Consider the following 23,424-nt stretch of genomic DNA (forward strand, 5'->3'; position numbering starts at 1 on the left):
AAGTGTGTAGCTACAGATGGCTACAATTTGGAGCTGTTGAATTCCTCTTTCTTTTGGATGTCGCCTTGCTATGCCTCCGTAAGAGTTTGTGTGAGCCCTAAAGACAAATGCGAGATTCGGACCCCACTCAAAAGACCACACATTTTGGAGTTTTGCCCTTAAGTTTTGGGTTCTTGGTTGTTCATGTATTTGTACCAAAGTCTTTACTGTAAAGTCATCTCTCCAAGCCAGTGTCTCATCTGTCCTGTGCAGAAGTTGGCAGTAATGTGCTTTCTGGCACTGGGTTCCGAGTAGTTTACTGTGTTCCCATTACAGACCGATTCCCTGTGAGTGCTGACATTCTGGAAGGAGTCCTGCAAGTTTTTACTGACTGAGAATAAAGCTCAGTCCTCCTAGGATCAACAAGCATTCTGTTTTTACTTAATAAATTTGAAACCTGCAGTAAGAAATCTCCTGCCTTTTTGCTAGTATAATTCTGTGCTATATTTTGAGAAGCGGGATATTCGCTGCCTGTTACAGCTGTTAGTGAGATGAATGTGAAGCAACAGCACTAACAGGGTGCCTGACTCAAGAAATTTAGGGCAAGTGACACTTGATTCTGTAGCAACACTGGCATCAGCTGTTAGCTCTAGTGACATGGTCATTGCCTTGAAACTGTGACCCAAGTTCCCTTTTTGAGAAATGAAGAACCTGCAAATGCACTTCAAAGACCAGGGCAGCTGCTTTGTTTGTCTTTTAAAAATCTGTATTTCTGCCTTTTTGCTTGGTCAATGTTTAGAACCATTGAAAAAGTAAATGTGACATGGGGACTGAGATCCTGCAGCTAGAGCTCCTTTATAATTACATATTCAACCACAACCGCACAAAGGAAAATGAGAGTCCCTTTTCCTTTATGTACCTTATTTCAGTTTTCCCTTAGGTTTAAATTGGCGTTTTGGGCTATATTCGCTTGAGCCACTGAAGAGCTTATCAGAAAAGGAAGGAAACAGAGGGAGGGAAAGAAAGATAGATTTCGAAATGATAAGCGTTTGAATAGTCGAAGTTCAATCCCTAAAACAAAAAGTGGAATCTTTTTTTTTTCTAAATAATGTGCTTTACAGTCTCACCTCTCATCTTGAGAAACATAAAAGAGCAAGTAAAAGAGATGACCCAAATCACAGAGTCCTTTGAAAGAAAAAATTCAGCTGTTTTGAACACTTACAATCAAAGGAAGTGGTTTCCCTAATTACATGAACTATGTGAAAGCCCTCAGAATAGCTCTTCCACCCCAGGATTCCTTGCACTTTAGAAGTTTGCATAAAAGCTCACATGGAGAATCAGATGCAAAGTGTTTGATTCAAATTTTATTAGGCAGAAGTGAGCATACATTCCTATCTCTGGGTTTGACAGCTGCTTGGGTTTGGACCACAAGGCTGGGTTTGATGGATTTCAGTCCTATACTTAAATCTTTCACTCTTTAGGTTCTCTGGTGAGACACCCCTATCGAGAAAAGTAGAATTGAAAAAATGGAGAAAGGACAGAGGGATTCTTTGTGAGCTTTCAGCTGAGGATTCTTCACCCTGATTAGGCTGTCCATTGTTGTGAAAACCCCTCTGTGTACACAGCTCATAGGAGGAATTTTGCTTTCTCACATTTTAAAGAAACTGTGTATCTTAAAATATATATTTGGAAGAATTGCGATCTGAATTCTGCAAGCTCAGTGTTATTCTAGCATCACCATTTACTTCAATCCACCAAAATTCTGAATTCAGTAGAGACTTTGAACAAAAAAGCAATATTTTCAAAAGACTATTACACCTTGTGCTTTCTTTTTGTACATACACAATAATAAAGGTATGTTAGTCTAAACTAAACAGTGAGGACACATGAAAAAGTGCAGGACACTTCTAAAGGCTTAAGATCTCTGGTGCTGTCCCTGAGGATACAATATGGACTAATTAATGGTTTAAATATTTAAAAATAATATTTGCAAGGTTTGCAGTAATATGCAAGACCATCACACTTGCTCTGCACAATAGTGACCTCAAAATGGTCTCATTCTCCCTTCAGAGCTAACTACAGTAATTATATCCAGATTTGATAAAGACAGAGATAATTGATAAAATTGACCTTGAGGAGAGATCTTAAAACTCTTCAAAGTGCAACAATTCAAACTCGAGGAAAAAAGGCAGGAGGGTTATGACAGCCTTCTGCATATATGGAATCGGCCAAACCCGCTCTATAGTAACACTGTATGCCAGTCTCAAAATACCCCTAACTCTCCTTGAAGAGAACAAGGAATGTTTCTCTAGGTCCTTTTTTTCCTGCTTTTTCCTCCCTCTCTTCCCAGGCAGAAGAAAGGACTTTACTTGGAATAAGGGAATTCTCCTAGAAGTAAACACCCTCAGGAGGCCAGTGGTGTTGCAGGTAAAGCGTGCAGCACAGTAGCAGCACGTGTAGAAAGGGAAGGGAAATGTCACACAGCCACATAACTGTGACAGGGTTGAAAAGAGTTCTTGTTGTGTCTTCTAGAGTTGTGTTTTAGGCAGCAAGGCTTTACTAGAGGATGATTTTGCTTGGTTGAAGGAGAATGCTTGAAGTCATTCCAGCCTTGCTTGACCTAAAGGTGGCATGGAAAATGACACCTTCTTTTGTCTGATCCTTGATAGGAGTAAATTTCTTAGGCAAGGGTTTGGATATGTCTGTCACTGGAAAATGGGAAGCTGTGATATATGTGATGTTGTTATTCTTCCATGCCAAGGGACCTATTAAAGATTTGAATGTTCCTTGTGCCACAAAAACATGACAGAGCTCCCGGGCCCTGGATCCAGCTTGTGAGCTCAGTTTGTTGTACTGAACTTTGCTAATCTAATCCTTGTCATGCTTGGAGCATAAATCAGATAGTAGTTATGCAAAGACTACAGACATTGCTGGAATAGGAAGAGATGCAAATTCTCTCTGCTGCACTCAGATTCAGATTGGAATTGTCATTAGCAGCAGCATGATGCCTTCTCTTCAGCTCTTTAGGTATAGCCCAGGAGAGAGGTTTTGTTGAACTCAGCACGTGACCCTGGTCCTGAAAGTTCCTGTGGTCCCATATATCTACAGTTCCTACCTCCTCTTTGCTGTTTCATTTATTGCAGGTCCTCAGCAGGCACAGTGCAGGGTGATGGACAAAGTAGTGCAGGTCAGTGGTTGTAACCACAGAAGAGATGATCTTCGTTTTGTAACTGGCATTATAAATGCTATTTGTTTCCCATTAGGTATGTGTGACGTTCCTCTCATATTAGTAAGTGCAGACAGGGGTAGCAGTTATAGTACCTCTGGTCGTTCTGCCATAACTTTGGGGAAGGAACTGACTAGAGATATAGTTGTTTCATTGGAGAAGAGCAACAAGAAAACAGACTTTTGACTTAATTTGGTATCCTGTAGTGGTACAAGACCCCAGTGAGTTCTCTGTGGGTCTGCAAGACTCAAAACAACTGCCTTCCTAGGTCACTCTGTAATCAGTCTCACCTTCTAGATAGATTCCTCTGGATTTCTACTTTCTGCAGAGTTCAGAGATACTGGTATTAAAGTTATTAACTTTTTAAAAATGTATTTTGAGGCTGACCATTTGTATTCCTATATAACAAGGATTAAAAATTAAATAGTTGTTATTACCATATCTATGTGAGCCAAGAGCTATAAAGACACCTAGATAAGATAGGGAGTTCTGTGTACAAACAATTCATCACAGAGAAGTAAGGGAAAAGCTGAAGTTAGATGTCATACGTATGTAGGAAGTAATACTAATAGATGTGGATTCATGACACTAAAAGCATTTTTTAAATATTGCTAGTTTTCCTCCAAAGTTTTTATCTTAGCCATTGTTTTACTTGAAATTTTTTAGTTCAAGTAGAAAAAAGATTGAGCTACCATAAAAGCAGCATGAAAATCTCAAGAAAAAAATAAACATTGGGTCCATGTTTCATAAAGATAAAAGCTTAAAATTTGATGGGTTTTGTCTCATTTTATTTTTAGACTATTGCTACCGAATAGAAGTAGCATTTGAACCAAGTTTCTAAGTAAAATAGAGTTTTCAGTCTTAGACAAAGAACAGTGACTTTTCTGTACAGCAGGTAGAATTCACCATGTTTCACGCTGGATTTTTTGTACAGTTTCACATAAAACCATGATGCTTGTCATTCAGATAATGGCGACAGCTAATTTTCCTGAAAACCTCAGATGAGGTTATGCTTTGAGGTAGGTAAACGTCACAGAAAAATGCCTCTCATCCGTGGAGGACTCTCATTCACTTCAGCAGAATGCCAACATCTGTATTTGGTAACTACTCTCCTTTCTTTTTATGCCTGCTGGTCACAGCTGTAATTTCTGTTTTGAAAGCTTTTTTAAGTTAAGTGGACTCCAGGTAGGGAACTATTCATACCTTTTCTGCAGGGACGGCTGGGGAGAGCCTTGTGCAGAGCTCTAGCAGCCTATGTGGAAAACAAAACCTTGTGGTTTGCTGTTAACATATAACAAGTAACACATCTTGTTAAGTGTTTTTTTTCATAAGGGTGAGCTCAGCCTGCCTGGTTGAGGAACATTTTCTGCAATTTATAACATTCACTAGGATTCCAATAAGAGGGATTTCCATCAAGTGTTGTCCCTGTCATTAGCTATAGTAGATTTGATTTATCCATTCTAAGACAGGCTTTAAGTGATGTTCATCAGGAACATGATGGGTTTTTTTCCCTGTGGTTAAATTACAGTTTTCATGTTCAAGATGGAAAAATACTTTGTTGTAAAGATCATAGCTGCTTTAGAGGAGTGGATCGGGATGCATAAGTACAGCTGTTGCTGTCTCTGTTGCAGTCTATGCTAATTGTTCAGCAAAAGCCACTGTGTAATGAGGTTTGATTTGTTCTACCTTATCAAGATTCTTTACAAATACCCTGCAGACCTTAGAAAAATCACTGCTGTATTTATGTGTGTACGGCCATGGGTCCTTGAGAGGGGATTACTTTTGCCCATCACTTTCATACCAAAATGCCTTTCCAACACGGTGCTCATGAAACCTATGGTGACTTTGATCTCAGGAATAATTTTCTTGGATATTTTTCCATTTGTTGGGTCTGGAATGATCCCTGTGTTGCATATTTAGCCATGATATCTTCTCACCTGCAGAGTATGCCAGGAGTCAGAAAGTTTCAAGTTTTGTTGTTCTGTTGTCTTTTAGGAATGTTGAGGATTTTGTTACTGTTCTCCATAGTCAAAGTTTGTATTCAAAGTGATTGCGAGTAACTTGGAAAATTTCCCAACATTGAAAAGAGAAATGATGATTGCTGAAACTAAATATTTCTGTGGAGCTCAGGTATTTCAGCCCTGATGTTCAGTCCACTCATGTATTGTTTCCACTCAATTGCTGGTGTTGCTTTGCAGCTGGAGGCAGCTTAGTACTCCAAATCTGCCTGAATTAAAAATTACAAATATTGTGGACATTGCTCATTTCTAAACTCTTACACCAGTACAAATACATAGTTTATGCATGTTTTGAATGGTTTTACTTTATGTGAATAGCAGTAGTGAAATCCAAACTAAACTTGTTCTTGGCAGATCTGCCTTTATCAGATACCTTAATAGTAAATGCTCATACAATCTCACATTGTATATGGCAAAATATTACAGTCCTGTGGGCTTATTTTTACTTGAAACCTGTCTGAAAAATGAGTTATTTTTCCATAATCTTTGGTTTTGGTTTTTTGTTTGTTTGGATTTTTTTGTAAATGGAAGATAGAATTTTTTCAGGCTTACTAATCATTCATTATACTGAGCTGATGGAGGTCAGAGGGAGGATTGAGCCAGTTAGCTTGCTCTCACTCCCTCCTACTGCACAAGGCGGAGGGTCTGCTGCCACATCACAAGGACAAAGCCCCTGTGATTTGCAGAGGGACCAGCCTGCCTTTCATGGGCTGAGCAATCTTTTGCAGTGTTTTGACAGGCACGTTTTGGATTTGCTAGCTAGAACTTTTAATTCCCAGCCTTCAAATTATCCATAACATACCAAGTTCTGTGCAAAGGTTGCCGTAAAGAACTATAGTAGAGTATAAAACTCAGTTTTCTTTTGAAATGGTCAATATCCAATACATTTTACTTCTAACAAACCCTATGGTGTTGCATGATGCAAATTAATTATTTTAAAGTAAATTTCATAAGATGGGGTGAGCCTAGAACAGAATACAAAAATTTTATGTCCATAATCCTTATCTGTGGTACATTATGATAATTTAACAGAAATGAGCTGTCTTCATAATGTGCTTTTTCTTCCTTCAAGATTATAACCTTAGAGTCAATACAAGGTATTTAAAGTGTGTGTTTCCATCACAGTATCTTCAAAAAGGAGATTTATTTTGTGATATATTTTGTGATAGTGGATTTAAAATAATGGTAAAATAATTATATAGCAATGAGAATTTATTAGTTTCCTGTACATTTCCACTTTTAGTCTCTGGGATCTGTAACAGTGTAAGACAATTTTGGATGCAAATTTCGTGCTTTGAAAGATTTGCTCAATCAAAATGCTTCAAAGTAAAAAATTTTGTACGTCATTGTGGATGTACTTACGAGAATTTAATTCTGTTATTTACAGAAATGCTGGTGACATCAATCTGGGAATGTAATTTAACTCTTTCCTGTGTGGTTTAAGAAACAGGATGCTGTTTCTTCATACAGCCTGAATATAGAGGGTCTGTTGTAAGACAGAAGTGCTGACAGTTTTAAGATGTGAACGGCCTATAGAAACCAGCTTTTTTGGGGGACAGGTTATTATCTAAATGAATACTAGAAAAGAAGCCCAGATCACACAGCTTTAAGTGCCATGCAGCCATAGTTTTAAAATACCACTGCCTATGGGAAGAGATGGTAGCACATCTGCTGGGAGTGTGCCCTTTGAAGCGCTTGGTAACTGCTTATTTGCAGGTAAAAAATCTCACTGAGGATTCTTTGGCTTTGCCATGTTCATGTGATTTTCCTCTTGCGTTGTTAGTATTAAAGTAAAGTTAGTCTAAAGTTTAATAGGTTTAACAAAAATTCTCTGAACTGGACAGTCAGAATCCTTTGCTTGTTATTTAGGGCTCACAAATCACAAAATTCTTGTTCATGTTTTTTTCCTTAGAAAACTTTATGGCAACAGACAAATCAGTAGGCAAAGTCCTAAATTTTTATTTTGTATCTGCTGAATTTTCTTTTCAGTGTTCAGAACTATAATAATTACTTAACATCACTGCTATATAATTCCTGGTAATAATTTTATGTTTCTGAAATTCTCTAAGTATCTATTGCATATTGAGAATATAATTTGTTAGCAATGACAGATGCTGACTCTCTTAATATTTAATCTATGAAATTATGTTTTGGGCTTGTTCACCTAGAGAAACTGGTATTATAAGAGGTGTCATTCTTTATCAGACATAAGTAGATTCACAGGAAAGGATTCACGAGACACTGGAAATGGACATAAAGTGGATATATTTCTGAGCAGGAGTCTAGAAGTAAAGGTGTGGGATTTATATGCATTAGCATTCTGTATCTTTTTTGTATGTGGATGTAGAATGAATTTTACTAAAGCATCAGCTGGCCTCTTCCAGCTGCCCTTGTATTAGACTGTAAAACCTCCTGAGGTTAGCGAAGTTGCAACTCTCCCCAGAGCATGACAAAGGTCAAAGCCTTTAAAATGCTACAAGACTTACGAAAAAAATATTTTTCCAAAGCTTCCTTAAGTGTGTCTAAATATCTCTTTAATAAACATGGCAACAGTTCACCGGAAAATTAAATAGCCAGACTTTTGTACAATGTAATAATAAATATTATAGGCAGTTAAGGAAGTTGTGTTAATCAGATTGAGTAGCTGACCGTGTGTAGCTGTGTAATTTTGCACGGAGTGAAGGTGCCACTTGCTGTGCGGTTAACTGATTTACTAACAGGAGGGTTGCTTGGCTGCTGGCTGACGCAATGGTCTCGCAAGGGGCTGCAGCTATTTCCTGTGTAAATCCTAAACCAGTGTGCTCAGACCAGGATGGAAAGACACTTTACTCTCTGCAGTCAGCTGTTCCAAAGGCACCTGGAAGAAGTGGTGATTGAGTTGCTTTGGGCTCAGTTTGTCTGGACCCGTGCTAGAAAGTCTTTTGATACTGAAAAACTCTGTGAACAGATGTTCTTTTACAGTTCCAGCTGTGCTGCTGGAACACACTGCCCAAATCCTTGATCACTTCTCTTGACTACGAGTGTAACAAATTCCTAATATATTTCCAAGGAGAACCAGAGTACCTAAAATATGCTGAGTTGTTTGGTCTTTGCTAACTTTAACTGCCTTGGGATAGGGAGCTCTAACAAGAGCAGCTGCAGCTGCTCTGAGTAGTTGGCAAGCAACAACACAGCTGTATGCAAAGTGCCTCCGTCCACATCCTTACTGTCTTTGCGGCTGCAATTAAAGATCTGACGATGTGGCCTTGTCTGATTCCCAAGTAATGCCAGCTCAGCATCAGGTGCCCATTGCCCACATCTGCTGTCAGCCCTGACCTTGAAGACCTCATCAGGGCTGGGCTGCTCTTGCTGCTTTTGCTGCACTGGTGCGAGGCAGAGCGAAATCAAGTGAGGCCTTGGGTCATCCTGGTGAGCTGAGGTTTGTGCTGCTCAGAACGAGACCAGGCTGTCCAGCCAGCTTGCTTTGTCCCCTCTGCTGCTGCTGGCTGTGCTTAGAATCTGCGTTTGTGATTTCAGCAATTGCCGAAAACTGACAAGACCTGGAGGAGGACCTTGTTTTTATCTGCTGAAACACACGAAGATATGGTTATTCATGCATGGTTGGTTGTACTGCAAGGTTAAGAGCAGTACTAGTGGGTCTACAAGCAGCTCTAGGGTCATGTCATCCTTAGATGATGTAACTATCGTATTCACATATATCAATAAGTAGAGATTAAAGAGGCATAAAACCACATTGCATGTTAAACACCATGATTCATACCATGGTTCACAGGACACAATTACACTGTTTGTACACTTAGGGATTACCTGAATTCCAAACTCTTATGCTGTAATTGTTTTATGAATTGGGTTTGATTTACACTAAGCCACTAAGTGAGAATGAAATTAAAAAGTTTTCAATGTAATTTGTTCTGACCATGGATTTTGTGATATCTGAATTATGTAAGCAGTGGATTAGGTTTGTTTACAAATCTGAATCCCTTTGCCTTCAAGAAATGGTGTGCAGTCTGTAATCCCTTCAGCAGGACTCAAGAGGAACATAATTTCATCCATACCTGTGATGTAAGTGCAGTATGAACAATTTTAGCTTAGGTTAATGGTCAGTAACAGGCTGTTATGAAGCTTATCGTGGCACTAAGCATAATATTCAACTCTATTGCAGTTACCTTGTGTGTGTGTCTCTCTGTCTTATGCCCAGGTAGTTTGTATTTATTTGTTTGGATGTCTCCTTCAGCTGAACTCCACTAGTTCTGCTTCAGTCCAACCTTAAAAAAAAAATAAATTGTGTCTTTCAGACAAAAAACTAATGTAATGAAGTAGTTTACTTGTCGTCACTATTTAGGAAGTAAATTTGTGCTCATTTAGCTTGCATAACATAGATAACAGTTTTACTGAGGAAAGAGGGTCCTGCCCAAGCCAGCAAGGGCTGACTTCTTCAACAGCCTTTAGACAGACAGATGCATGACAGAATTTTCTTCCAACCATTCAGGCATTTTGGATTAAAGAACAGTTTTGATGCTTAAAGGTGATTCTAAATATTCTTGTTAGTGTCTAAGAGACCTTTGAAATACCAGTCTTTAACCACCACTTTGTAATTTGCTATCTGAAAGTAATTTTCATTGAAATACGGCACCTTCTTGTCAAAGATAGTACAAAAGCTTCAAAGATATAGACTGGCTTGCATCTGCCTCTCACTGCAAGGAATAAGTGTCTTTAAATTGGCTAATAGAGTTCACAGCTGATCTACAGCAACAGAAAAGAACAAAACATGAAAGGAATAGTCTAGAATCACTAGTGCTAACAACCGCAGAGTGATTAAAAGTGTTTAGAGAGGATTTCTTTGCGATATAATGATCCCTAGGAAAAGTTGGCAGTCTTTTTACCCCACAGTTGTTCATTGTCATGCCTGTGGGCAATTAGAAGATGCTTCTGTGGATTTCTTAGATGGAAGTTTGTTTTGGGATCTGTTAAATCCCAGATAAGAGTATGAACGTAGATGTGAAGGTGATATTAGCTGTGGTTGACCCAGCATTTTTTCATACTTCTGTAATGTGATCTTAGTGTATAGAATGTAAATAAGATAATCTTTTTTTTTTTTTTTTTTTTTTTTTTGCATTTCCAAGTGATAAAAGCGCTGTGTATCAGTGTGCCTGTGGCAGTGAAGCACTCATCTTTTTGGCCTGATATTCATATTTTGATTGCAGTCCCTGTCGTGGTAGCACTGGGTGATCAGTCGGTCTGGGGTTTGCTGCAGTGCAGCCCCTCCTGTTGTCCTCTGACTCTGATGGGCTTCCACTGGATCCAGTAGCATCTTGTGTGAGATGGAGAACAGTCACTGGGTTCTGCACATAGTTGTGGTGGGATAGGGAGCTATGGAACTTGGGTTTGTTCATCATGGGGCATTTTTAATCATTCTCCAAAAAGATTCATCTAGTACTACTTTTATAGCCAGGACCTAAATAGAGCCAGGACCTAAATATATTATGCTATGGGAAAATTAAATATGAGACCCATCAATTTAATTCTAATGACCTGTTGAAGTACTTGTGTTGTAAACACCACAGCAGATGGCGTGCTCATTGCTTTGAAGACATGGTATGGTCTTAGTACTTTACAAGAAGATGGTTTTATTCCATTCCTCTGACCAAGGTGTTAATGAAAGGATGGTTTAGATAGTTTTTCTAACTGTTTGTGTAGAATATTCAGATAGGCAGTCAAGGAGAGTGGGGTCTCCTGCTAGTCTGGCAGTAAGGCTGGTAGGAATTAGAAAATTGAATGCCTAGTTGAATATTTCCTAAGGAATATACAAACATAATACAGAAATTTCTGAAATGGAGATCTGAATGACTCAGTGGTCACCTGCATCCTCCAGCCTAGGGAAGGAGGTTGGAGGTACAGCTCGTGCTTCTGCTGCTTCAAGAGTCCCTTGTCTTGGGAGGATGGTGGGGCTGCAGTTGTTGGGCAGAGCTCCTTCAGCTGGCAGATCCCTTGACTGGCTCTAGGAGTGTTGATGTTTACATGTAGGTGAATCTTCCCACATTTGCTTAGATAGCTGCCAATTAAATTATTTTGTGGCCTTGTAGATTCACTGAAAACAGGAAGGCTGTAGCAATTTTTATGCAGAAACCCATAGTACATCAGCTACTGCTATTCTAATAATTGTAGAGCTATAGCAAACCAATATTTGTTTGGCTTATGTTTTATAGGTGGTACCATGATACATGTGCTTAATTGTATGATTACAGGTATTAGAAGGCATTAGAAGACTCAATTCTTTGCTGTTGTTGTTGATTAAAGACTTTTTTGAGTAACTTCAACACAGTTTTGAAGACCTTTCGCTAATGCTCAGACATTTACACATATTTAATTAAATCTTGACTATAGCTTTCAACTTAACTTGGGTTACACTAACTCTTCATGCTGCTTAGCCTGCTCAGCAAGAAAAACAATATTACTGTCAAGTGAGTAATCTTTTTTCACAATACCAGAAAATTAACTTTTAAAATGTATGCTGTTTTCAGCAAATCATACTGTAGACTGACTGACTCACAAGTCCACAAAATAATTTAATTGGCAGTTATCTGAGAACATGTGTGAAAACTCACCTGTGGATAAACAGCAACACTCCCACTGCAAGTCAAGGGATCTGTGAAAGGATCTGTCAGATAACTTTTGATAAGCTCTGAGGAGTTAATTGTGATCTTGTTTTTGTTAGATGCTCTTGCCTGGTATAGAATTAACATAACCTCGAAATCTTAAAGTAAAGCATAACTGTGGAGAAAAGTATAAAATAGTACATATCTGTATTTGCATAATATGTATATTTGTGTAAAAACATGTGTCTAGAATCTCTTGAGTATTTGTTTTGATACACTGCAGAGGTGAAACTGTTGAGACACTTTCCAGGACACACCTGACCTTTTTTCCCCAAAACTACAGGGCGTAGATGTCTTAATTTCTATGGATACAGTCTCATCATCTTGCAGTCTCTTGCTCAAACCCAGCAGCATTGTTAAGTGGAATTTGAAGGTCTTGTATATTTACCCAGAATTGCCAAACATCTCTAGTCTGCTTTGAGGAGCAGTTTCAACTGCACTGCTGGGTATTTGGCAATCTCAAGCATGCTTGCTCTTTGTATTTAATCAGACTCCACAGCGCACGCCTGGAAATTCCACATTTCCAGTAAACATTGGATGGGGCTGTGTGTGCATGGTATGCTGTAACAGCCTGGAGCGCTGGACTCGCCGAACCCATGGTACTTTGTGCATAAACACAAATTCTGGACAGGACTCCTTCTGCTCTGCCAAAAATCCCAGATCTTTCTTGGAATAAAATTTTCCAAGATCTTCAGTTTTTCCAAAGACTTAACTTCCTACATCAGTGCCTTGGCCATGAAAGAATAGTCTGAAATTTGTTTTTCCCAGCCCCCCAAACATACAAAGCATTCATTTGCCAGACTCTCTCACTAGGTTTTCAAATGCCAAGCACTTGTGAACAGTCTTCCCTAGATATGTATGTGCTTATGTATGTGTGTGTATATATATATATATATATATTAAAATATGCTGTATGTGTGTATACCCACCGGGGTATGAAATAAGCTATCATAGTAAATGACCCATTCCAAATTGTCTAACTTGTTTATTTGTTTGTTTTCAACAGGCAGAAATACTCAGTGTGCTCAGTCACAAAAACATCATTCAGTTCTACGGAGCTGTCATTGAACCTCCAAATTATGGCATAGTTACAGGTAAGGATTTTTGTCTGACCTTTTTCTTGACTCTGTAAAGCTACAGTGTTGCAAGGTTATCTCCAATGTTACCCAGTTACAGTGTTTTGCTAATTGTTCTGATCTCCTTTAAATGTTAAGAGTGCTTGGCACCACCTGCCTCAGTGTAAGTGGGAGTGCTGGAGGTGGGAACCAGGCTGGGAGAATAGCTGGAGGCAGCATGGAGACAGGTGGGGCCTAGTGCACAAATGCAGGACTCCTTTCAACAGTATCTTCCACTGTGTTCTCTTACCCTGTTTGGAGAATTACTTTTCCTTTTTAATTCCTTTAATTTGTGTCACAAAAGTAGAGGTTTTGTGATACGAAGTTCTGTTGGTTCTGTGACGAAGGTGGGCTGGGTGTCTGCTCAGAGCAAAGCTGCCCCATGAGTTCTGTCTGCATTGAAAGTAGGAGAATTTGCATTTTGAGGTTCACAGTGGGAAGAGCTTGAAATACGGTCATGGGTTTATAAGACATTGTAAGACAACTCCCTTTATACACTGGACACTAGGTTTCATTTGTTTTGACATTCCTAGAATATCAAACAATGGAAGTTGTTTTTTGTGGTATTGTTGGGGGGTTTTGGTTTTTTTTTTTCTGCTTTAAGCTTCCTGCTCTTATCTTGGAAGGTGGTCCAGATTTAGAATTCCTGTACGGACAAACTACATAAGATAGGAGTAGAAAGGAAACACAAAGCAAAGAAATTTCCCAACTGCTCAAACAAATGCTTGGAGAGATAAAACCCATGGAAGCATGGATTAGGAGGCATGTTTTCCCATTTCTGTAACCTTTCAGAGTTCAGTGTGAAAAGTAGTCTTTTGCATGTGGCACAGTCTAATACCAATTTGAGTCACTGCTGACCAGATTTTTGTTGGTTCTTAGATGGTGGTCGGAACTTGTGAAAATTCAGTTATTTCTACCTGCCTCTTAGACTCACAGCAGATGGCAATGTAATCCGGTGGGAGTGCATCCAAAATGCAGCACAATACAGGGCATGGGGAGCTTTGCTTACTCCAGGACTATCAGCCTACTGGAGGTCATGGTGTGGCAGCCAGCATTCCAGAGGTGCATGGAGAGACCACAGTCTACACCACTCAGAAATGCACTGATGACGGCATATAGACAGGAACTTGAATTCTTAATGGAAGGAGTAAAATTAATAGAAAGCTGATAAATCAAGTAATGTAATTTTGCTATCCTTTTTAATATGAGTGTAAACCAGCAAGCAGAGTAGTAAAGGAGAGGTGTAATCAATGACCTGGGATGATGTCTGGATCAGAAGTCCTCAGCTTGATCTCACAAAAGGTCAGTGTTTGGAGGACATATGACCGGCTTACCAGTCACAGGACAGGCAGCAACTAAAGTCATTCACTGGGCTGTTGAGAATGAGGACTCTTTAACTGCCTGTGAGAAAGAGACTATGCTGTGTAGCTCAACAGCTTTGTTCCACAGGGAACTCTGGTCACACCTGGCTAAAGAGGAAAGAAGTTTGGGGATTTTTTAGCAAACCATGTTGATTCTCCGTGCAATTTCTAAGGAGACTGGAGTCCTGTGGGTTGGAATGGAAGCAAGGCTCCATTTCCCCACACCATTTCCAAATGAGAGAGTGGCTGCTGATAAAAGAAGTGTTAATTATGCTTCAAATGTCTTTTAGAGGGATTTTCACTTTGTGATCTTCTGGATGGCCTTTACTGTTGTAAACAGTGTTTAGTCAGAGATATGTTTCTTGAGAGAGAAAATCCCAAACAAGAAGAAATCTTGAGAAATTAATGTTTCTTCAGAGTGATGGAGATGAGAGCATTCAGCCAAGTATTGGCATGTTCTGAGCATTAGCTGCATGTAATGTCTTGTGTGGATTGTTAACGAGTTTTCTGAGAAGGGCTATAGCTGGAGTTAAAATGTTTTCCTGCTGGGATGTATGTCAGTGTTCCAGCTCGTCCTGCCGCCCGGTGAGCTGCTGTCATGGATCACATCATTCTAGATGTTACTGGCCATCCCTGTCAGCAGCAGTCTCAATATGTAGCTTTCAGATATGGCTTTTGGCAACAGCTGCCTCATCCCAAAAGGTTCTCAGAGCTTGTGCCCCCATTGCACAGAACCATACGTATGCCACAGCCCATCACAGGGTGGGTCCAGCAATCAGAGATTTTCTTTCTAAAGGAAATATTTCTTTTCCATTATTGACAAAACATTGTCCTTGCAATCTATTTCCAAATCCACAAGCTCCTAGTAAGTATCTGTGGCACAATAAATATATATAAGGAATACTAACAGTGGAGTTTTGTTGATTGAAGCTTTGTTGCCTCTGTTCACACAAAGTGGCAAAGGGCTGGAGGAGCTGAGTTGTCCCTGACCCTGGTGGATCAAATTATGCATTGTAAAGGCATGCAAAGCATGCAGCCAACCTATTCCTGAAGAATCCATTTATAAGACAGATGATGTCATCAAGGGTAAAAAAAGCTTCTGTTTTAATTGTGGAAATGTGCAGGTCAGCAGCTTACTCCTCTCTCGGTGACATCAGAAGCAACATATCTGTTCTTTCAGTGGGAGGTTCTGCAGCAATGAGAGCAGCTAACTTGCCACTTGAGTGCTTACTTTCAAAGCACTTGCTATTTTCTCCCTTTCATTTAGCCCTGGAGTCTTCCCATCTGGCTTGCCATGTTCTAGTCTGCAGATTCAGTTTGGTCTCAGTTTCCTTCCCCATGCAGCAGTCTCCCAGTGTTTTTGATTTCCTTGGTTAGGAACAATGGAGGTTTTTGTATGCATTTACCCTATCATGTATCAAACATTGATTAATATTATTTAAAAAATCAGGCACATTTGATGTAATATTAAAGGCAATTGTTTTGTGGCTGCTTTGAAATGATATGAAGATTTTGAGAGTCTTCTAGGTAGGTTCTAAAATCTGCCTGAGAAGCGCATTGAATAGCCTTGGGAAAGAGGGACAAAAGACTTAAGTTGCTCCTTGTCTCCCCCTGGTCTTTGGGCTACTTGGGCTGCACTGGGTGGCATCTGCATGGCCTGTTATTGCAAACAGATAAAAGAAAATGTATCAGCTGCTTCATCTTATGAACCTCTGTTGTTTTTGGTGAAACGTAAATGAATTTTAAAGAAGAGAAAACTTATTTAATAAATACTGAGTAGGAGAGCTACAGCCTTTAAACTGCTGTAGATGACCTGAAGCACAAGGAAATCTGTCCTGCTTATCTCGGGGTTAAACTTCTAGTTTCATCTTTCCATTTTTCATGAACAGATTATTTGATCTGCTGTTCTATTTCTCCGTGGGGAAATAGGAAACTTTCTACTTGTAAACTCTTTCTTTGTAACAGAACATGATATATTTAGCATGTGGCTTTACTTAAAAAAACCATATATATTAAAAATTATGTTTTGTTATGGAGCATCATTTATGCACAGTACTGCTTACCAGTGGGGAGTATCTTCTGATTTTGGAAACAATAAGATGAATCTGATACCACCAGTCATCTGTTAACTGCTCTCCTAATCAAGAGTGGCAAATTCACTGTTTAAAAAAGTAAGAATTTTAGGTTATATGAAAGTGGTACTGTAGAGATTTTAGTTGTCTCCAGTCTCACACCTAAATGTATGTAGGGCTAACTAGCTTGTTATTTCTGCTTTAAACCCCACAACTCTGACTATCAGACTGGATTCCATCTGCCACACTTCTAAATACCAGTGGGCCCCAAATGCCCTTGTTTGTACCCGCAGAATCCTGCTGTGGGATTCTGTAGGTATAGTTAAGGGAATTTGAGAAAAACATGTTTACAAAGACTTTGCTTTATAGGTTTTGAAGAATGACCAGGGATTGGAGAATAAGGGAAATTGAGAAAAACCTTGTCCTGAACAAGGGGCATGCAGAACCTTTTAATCTGGAATTTGAACTGCTTTACTTGATCTTTCTTGATGCCGTACCTCTCTAGTGCCTTTTAATTTTAGTGCCTGTTTTTCCGTATGATTACACTTTTTTGTTTGTTTTTTTCATTTTTTGTTAGTAGTAGGTTATGTCTGAGATAGCCTATTTGGCATTGAGATAATCAGATAAACTCTCCTACTACACTGGTAATAATGTTAGGCTGTTGAGCCCAAATTCTTTGTCATTAAGCCAGAGGTTGACTGTTACATCTTTCAAGTTAGGTGCAATGTTTTTAAGTGTCTTGTTTGTTGCTGTTTTTAACAGAGTATGCTTCTGCTGGCTCACTGTTTGATTACATTAATAGTAACAAAAGTGAAGAGATGGATATGGATCATATCATGACCTGGGCCACGGACATAGCTAAAGGTAAGCGAGAAGAGTGTTGTATACTGCCCTACACAGCCAGCAAATGTAAAGCTTTCCATAGAAAGTCAGGAAAGCCTTCCTAGTCTTCCTTATTCAGATGGTACTAAAACCAATACAACATATATAAATCAAAAAAGCAAAACCCATTCACTGTTCTTCGTAATAAGTTCCTTGTTGTTATGAATCCAAAATATTCTGGAGTGAAAATGGCTTCTATGAGCCAGTTCTGGTGTGCCCCTAAATCACAAGAGGATAATTTTGCTGATGTAGAGTAATTATGAGGTAAAGTGCATAATAGCCTTTACATTTGATTTCATTTGGGGCCTTTAAGGAAACTGAGGACTCATTCTCAGCAAACATACTAAAATTCTTCATATAATAATGTAGAACAAGCTGTTCCATCCTTTGTGTTCTCTGTGACTGACCACACAAGAATTAGTGCAAAGTAATGAAAAAAAAAGTAAATTCCTATCTGGCTTTATTGTGTAGACACCTCCTTAACTATAGAGTTAGGAAAAATAACTACATATGATGTCAAAAACCATTAGCATATCCATAGAGATGCTCTGAGGGATACGTGAGCTTTGCTTAGTGCTTTTTACTCAAAGCAGATGATGGGAAGCTTTGCTTCTCCTTCAGCACATCAATATGGCACACAGGTATGGCAACTCATAATGAGTACAACCAGAGGGAGCCAGGGATCCTGCAGATATGTGATGGCCCTGCTCAGCCTGTCTAACTAGATTGTTCCTTTGTTTTGTGTAGGAATGCACTATTTACACATGGAAGCTCCAGTCAAAGTTATCCACAGGGACCTGAAGTCCAGGAATGGTAAAGTAACAAACACTGAAATGCTCTGCATTTACTGTTAATGTGATATTTAAATCTGTACGTGAGCTTTGTGAACAAGAACTAACCGATGCCTTGGTTTTCATCAAAGCTGCACTTGTTGGGGCACAGAAAAACCTGTTCCTTCCTCCCCATCCTGAGCCTGTCTGAAGTTCATTACAGACCTGGCATCATCTAGAGCGTTGTGGAGGGCTCCTTCAACCTGTGTCTTGCTGGCCATGATTGGCCATGAAAGCTGATGGAGCTTTCAGATGCTCCCTGGGCACTCCTCACTTATTTTTTCTATTTGGAAAGGTTGAGTACCAAGAAGGGCTGGCAAACACCAGATACAATAGACTGGATAAGGCCTATTATTTCTTATCAGAAAATCTTGTCTTTACTGTGGCCTTTTTTGGGGTTTGACAGATATTCATAATGAGTGATATACATTCAGTGTGGAGTCTGTGCTTAGCAGTTGATGGTCGTTTCTGAAATTTGCTGAACATTGCCTTTTAGATGAAACTTCTACTAGTAGTGGTGGCATAGGAGAGGCACAGATTTTAATAATGCACACAGGGTTGTAATAGTCAAGAAACATGTAGGTCTCACCTCAGTTGTAGGTTTTCTCCTTTTATTAATGACTCTTCCAGAGAGCTTCTTGTTAAACCTAAGTGTACTGGGGAGAATGAAGTTCACCTGTGTTGCTGTCTTTTAACTCAGTAGGGCCTGAAAGGTTTTTACATTTCTTCAGAGGCTTGCAGGTATTCAGCAGATGTTCTGTCAGCTTCTCAAAGACATCTCTCAAGGACAGATGTGTGCATTCAGATGCTGGCTCACCTTAGTGTCATTTGTCTTATTGAAAAATGAAGTATTTTGCTGTAAAAATGTATTGGGCTTGCTTTTAGCATTCTTGTAACCTTTTTTTTTTTTTTTTTTTTTTTTTCCCAGTTGTTATAGCTGCTGATGGTGTGTTAAAGGTATGAATATTTTAATTATTTGTAGAGAGATGTTGCTGCTTGACTGGATTTTCCATGTCTGATGAATGAGGTTGATACTCTTAATACCAGTTTAATTTTATTTTTTTTTTACCAGATCTGTGATTTTGGTGCCTCAAGATTCCACTCCCATACGACACACATGTCATTAGTGGGCACTTTCCCATGGATGGCCCCAGAAGTTATTCAAAGTCTTCCAGTGTCTGAAACATGTGACACATACTCATACGGAGTGGTGAGTGCCTCATCTCACTCTGCATTGTGGCAGTTCTTCACTGTGACAGAACTCATGTGGTGCAAGAACAACAAAAAACACCACATTTCCTTCTAAGACTGACCCATCATTTATAATTATATGCTTGAAAATGATAGGAAGAACATAGCATCTTGCATGTTTAGTAACATCTGATTAGATTAGCAGCATGCCAGTGTAGGAAGTGCATGTTTTGCCACAATTATGAAGCATATGTCCAGAGGCTTTCAGGAGCTACTGAACAACCTGCATCATGAATCTCTGCTTGTGGAGTTTTTTTGTGGAACCAAGGAGAAAAAGCAAGTCTTGTAATAGGGGTGTAATAAGATGAAATCATTAGCATTCCACTTTCCCCAAAATGGAGTGTCACTGATTTTTATTGAAAAGCAACTGCTCTATGCTCAGTTGTTTAAAAGACACTGCTATCACCATCTGTGAAAATAGACCCTGTTGGTCTTTCTCTTTGAGGAATGGGAGGAGATAGATGTGAGGGAGGCACTGTGGTTTTAAGCTAGCACCTATGGCTATACATAGCTAAGCTGATGTCTCAATGGAGGGTGACTTAAACTTTTTGCCAAACAGTTGTTTATAGTGAGAAGAATTTTCGAGACATGATGTGACATCACTTAACAATGAAAGTTTGAAAGGAGCCTCTATTGTCAGATTCAAAACCCTTGCTTGCTCAACTGAACTAGGTCACAAAGAGTAAGAGAACATAAGCTAACAGCTGTAGATGTTAATGTAAACTGTTACTGGAAGCAATCACATATTATCCACTGAAGAGAAAGATTCCAGTTTCAAAACAGAACAACAATGTTAGAGGAAAAATTCCAAACATGGTATTACAGTTCAAACTGCTGACATAGTCATCCTAGTTTGAATTTACGTTAGGTAATGTTTTCAAAGTGGGAGAAGGTAAGAAATTGTTTAATATCTTATCATGTCAAGCATTAACAGTGCCTTGGGAACAGTATGTTGTGCAAAGTTTATTTTACCTCATTCAAAAAGTCAGATTCCTTTGACAGCTCTGTGCTTGGAGGTAGAACTGAACTACCCTCCTTAGGAAAACAGTTCATTGTTACCAGAGTGTTTTAACATTGTTATGGGTGTGTAGTGCTACTTTAGAATGTCTAGTAATGACACACAATTTTTTCATACATTATTTTTGAACTAATGTGTTCTACTGTGGGTAGAAGTTTATGAATTCAAAAGAACTTAGGAGTAATTAATCTTTTTATAATGGTGGTCTTGTAACACCATCATTTTCAGCAGAGATAGAGGGGTAGAAATGAAGAATGTCAGTGGCCCAAGTTCTCTGTTTCTGAAATAACTAATATAAGGGGGTTATACCAGCAAGAAATGGCCTGAATATAACTGAAAGTTGGAATCTCCCTATAATAAGTGTTATGACTACCAGAGAGTTAGCTAGGGGTCTGAAAACAAGAAATCTGAGAAAGGGTATTTTTGTCTCTTTAAGTTATTATCATTTGTAAAAACAAAATGTAAAGAATCCCTTTTTGAAGTGTAACACTTGCCAGCAGCTTTTGTGCTAGAGAGACAAATCTGCTTTACTTCAGTTAAAGTCCTCTTAACAAAGAACAGAATCCTTTCAAATGTAAACTAGTAAGATGCTAGGAATAGATATTTCATTTGCAATATTTGTCATCTTCCCCATGCTTTTCTTTAATTTTCTTTCTTCTGTTTTTTTATCTGACAGTCTTTTCTTTCTACAAACCGATCTGTGATTTTAAATATTCTGCTTAAGCTGTGCGAGACCTTTTTTCCATGAAGTGTTGGAAGTCTTTCTGCAGCCTCATGGGTCTGAGCTGCTTCTCAGCTGAAATGAATTTTCCTTTTTGTGAACAGTTGTATACATGTTTATAGTTAATGTTTAGATTAACTCGTCCTGCTCTTCGTGGATGGTTACACAGGCCTATGTATTCTCTGAGATACATAGTCAGTAATTTATAATGCTGTCATGAAATGCTAAAGCTAAATTTTCCAGGAGAATTTATTACCACACAGACAGATCTCACACTTTCCCTCAGCCTTGCTGTAGTTCTCTTTTCTGATCCATTTCCAAGTCTGTACTCCAGACAGCTGAAACCAAGTGTTACAAGTGATCAACCCAGAAACTGACTTGTATGTCGCCGTGTGTTGCTCAAAAATTATTCCTTGCCGTCTCTGTCATTCCTTGCTATCGCTGCCAGATAGGAAAGTGTATGTGGAATGACAGTGTCACTCTAAAAGCTGTTCAAAATCATGAAGACATATGCTCAGAATATGTTATCCTGGTAGAACTGTTTGTAGTGCACCACAGTGTGTGTTTGTGTATCAGTATAAATGTGTTTAAGCGCAGAAAACTTATCTGATGTAGCTGAATTATTTTATCACTTACAAGAACAAATAAGTAAAACCATTAATTGGCTATTGGTGGCAGAGAGACTGCCATTAAATGTAGCAGCTGTTCAAACACTGCTTTAGTTATGAGAACATATGTTATTTATAGAGGGAATGTTGGCCAGCTCCAGGGGTTATCCCTTACTCTTTTTGAAAAGAATGATGCGATCTTTAACTGCAGTTGGATCAATGCAGAGAAGACCGACCTAATTTTCATGTCTAAGAGCAGTACCTCTGTGAGTGCAATGCTAATGCTTATGCTGTGGCTCCTGACCATTGTTTGTTAACAGTTTCCTACCAGAAAAAGCATGTTTTTTTCAGGGAAGGTGTTCAGAGTGTTTTATCTTCCTCACATTACTTATTTAGATGTTCCCCTATTCAGATGGCACTTTGAGTCTTTGTTGGCTTTGCACTGGTGTGGGGATGGAGAATGGGGTAGAGGTGTTGTGGGTTTAATTTTTCCTTTCGATTATTGCCACATGATTGAGAGGGTAGGAATTGAAATGCACAGCTGAGCTGACAGAACGTGGCCTTTTCCTGAAGACCATCTATTTCTTATTCTCAGGTTTGTGTATAGCGTGAACATTGATACATTTATCTCTCCTTTCTGCTTCTCTGTATGCAAAGATGAGTCCAACATCTTCCGAGGCTGCAGCTTACAAACCACTGTATTAAATGGCCTTGCTTTGGTTTTCATCACTGTTTCCAGCTTGGCTGCTTTCTCTGTGAGCACCTGCTGTCCATCATCACAGAGATGTGATGTGATTGGGAAAGCAGGTGATCGTCACAGGTGGGAGGGGAAGTGAACCGTGTCAGTCTCAATCAGATTATCCACCATAAAGGAAAGATAAATTGATTTTCATATGAAATGAGCTGGGGAACCAGTTCTGAAAATGAACAGAGTGAACCTCACAATAAAGAGGCTGGGGTAAGTTAGGTTGAGGTCCTTGTCTGCTGCTGAATCACCCTGGGGAGAGGAAGAGGCAAATGAGAATGCAGACAGTACTCATTTGCTGCTTTTTAAAGGACTGCTGATGCAGTCATTCGCCTTTCATTCGCCTTAGCTGATGATTCAGGGTAGCTAGTCCATGAGAAGGGGTTGAAACTCCTGTAAAACTGAACATAGAGAAAGGCTTGGAAGGAAAGGCCTTCTCTATACATTTGGCCTGAATATGAAAATTGCATTGTTGTTAAAATATTTCCCAAACCTGTATAAAGTAAATACAAAGATTTCCAACATCCTGCTTTTTTATCTTTACTTTCATTTATTAGTAAAATAAAGGCATCAAGAAAAATCCTTCATATCGTGTCAAATTGTTGGTTTTATCTTCAACCATGTGCCATCTTGGAAGAGTTTTTAGCTAGCACTGTTGGTTTAGGGAGGCAGTGATCTGTTTGTGCAGTGGAAATAAACACTAAAGGTGTCATGATAAAGGAATTCGGTGCAAAATGTTCTGCACAAGCACATGTGCATGAATGAAACAAGACAGCTCTTACAATTTACAGCCTTCTGAAAGAAAGGTAGCACAGCAGTAGTTTTCCAGCTCAAGGCTCTTGAAGACATTTAACATATATTTCATTATGTTCTTTACTTGGAAGCGTATTTAGATACTGCTCTACCTGATGTGCAAACTCGAGTATTTTCCTTTGTAGTTTC

General features: G+C 39.1%; 1 protein-coding gene across 1 annotated transcript in view; it reads left to right on the forward strand.

Moving 5' to 3' along the window:
* MAP3K20 (mitogen-activated protein kinase kinase kinase 20) overlaps positions 1-23,424 on the forward strand; it is a 91,211-nt gene that overhangs the window by 16,541 nt on the left and 51,246 nt on the right. The window contains 5 exon segments of the mRNA XM_040068870.2: positions 12,886-12,973; positions 17,190-17,291; positions 18,057-18,122; positions 19,068-19,096; positions 19,212-19,349. Of these exon segments, the coding sequence (XP_039924804.2) occupies positions 12,886-12,973; positions 17,190-17,291; positions 18,057-18,122; positions 19,068-19,096; positions 19,212-19,349 (423 nt within the window).

This window comes from Hirundo rustica, chromosome 7 (assembly GCF_015227805.2).
Source record: "Hirundo rustica isolate bHirRus1 chromosome 7, bHirRus1.pri.v3, whole genome shotgun sequence".
Lineage (NCBI taxonomy): Eukaryota > Metazoa > Chordata > Aves > Passeriformes > Hirundinidae > Hirundo > Hirundo rustica.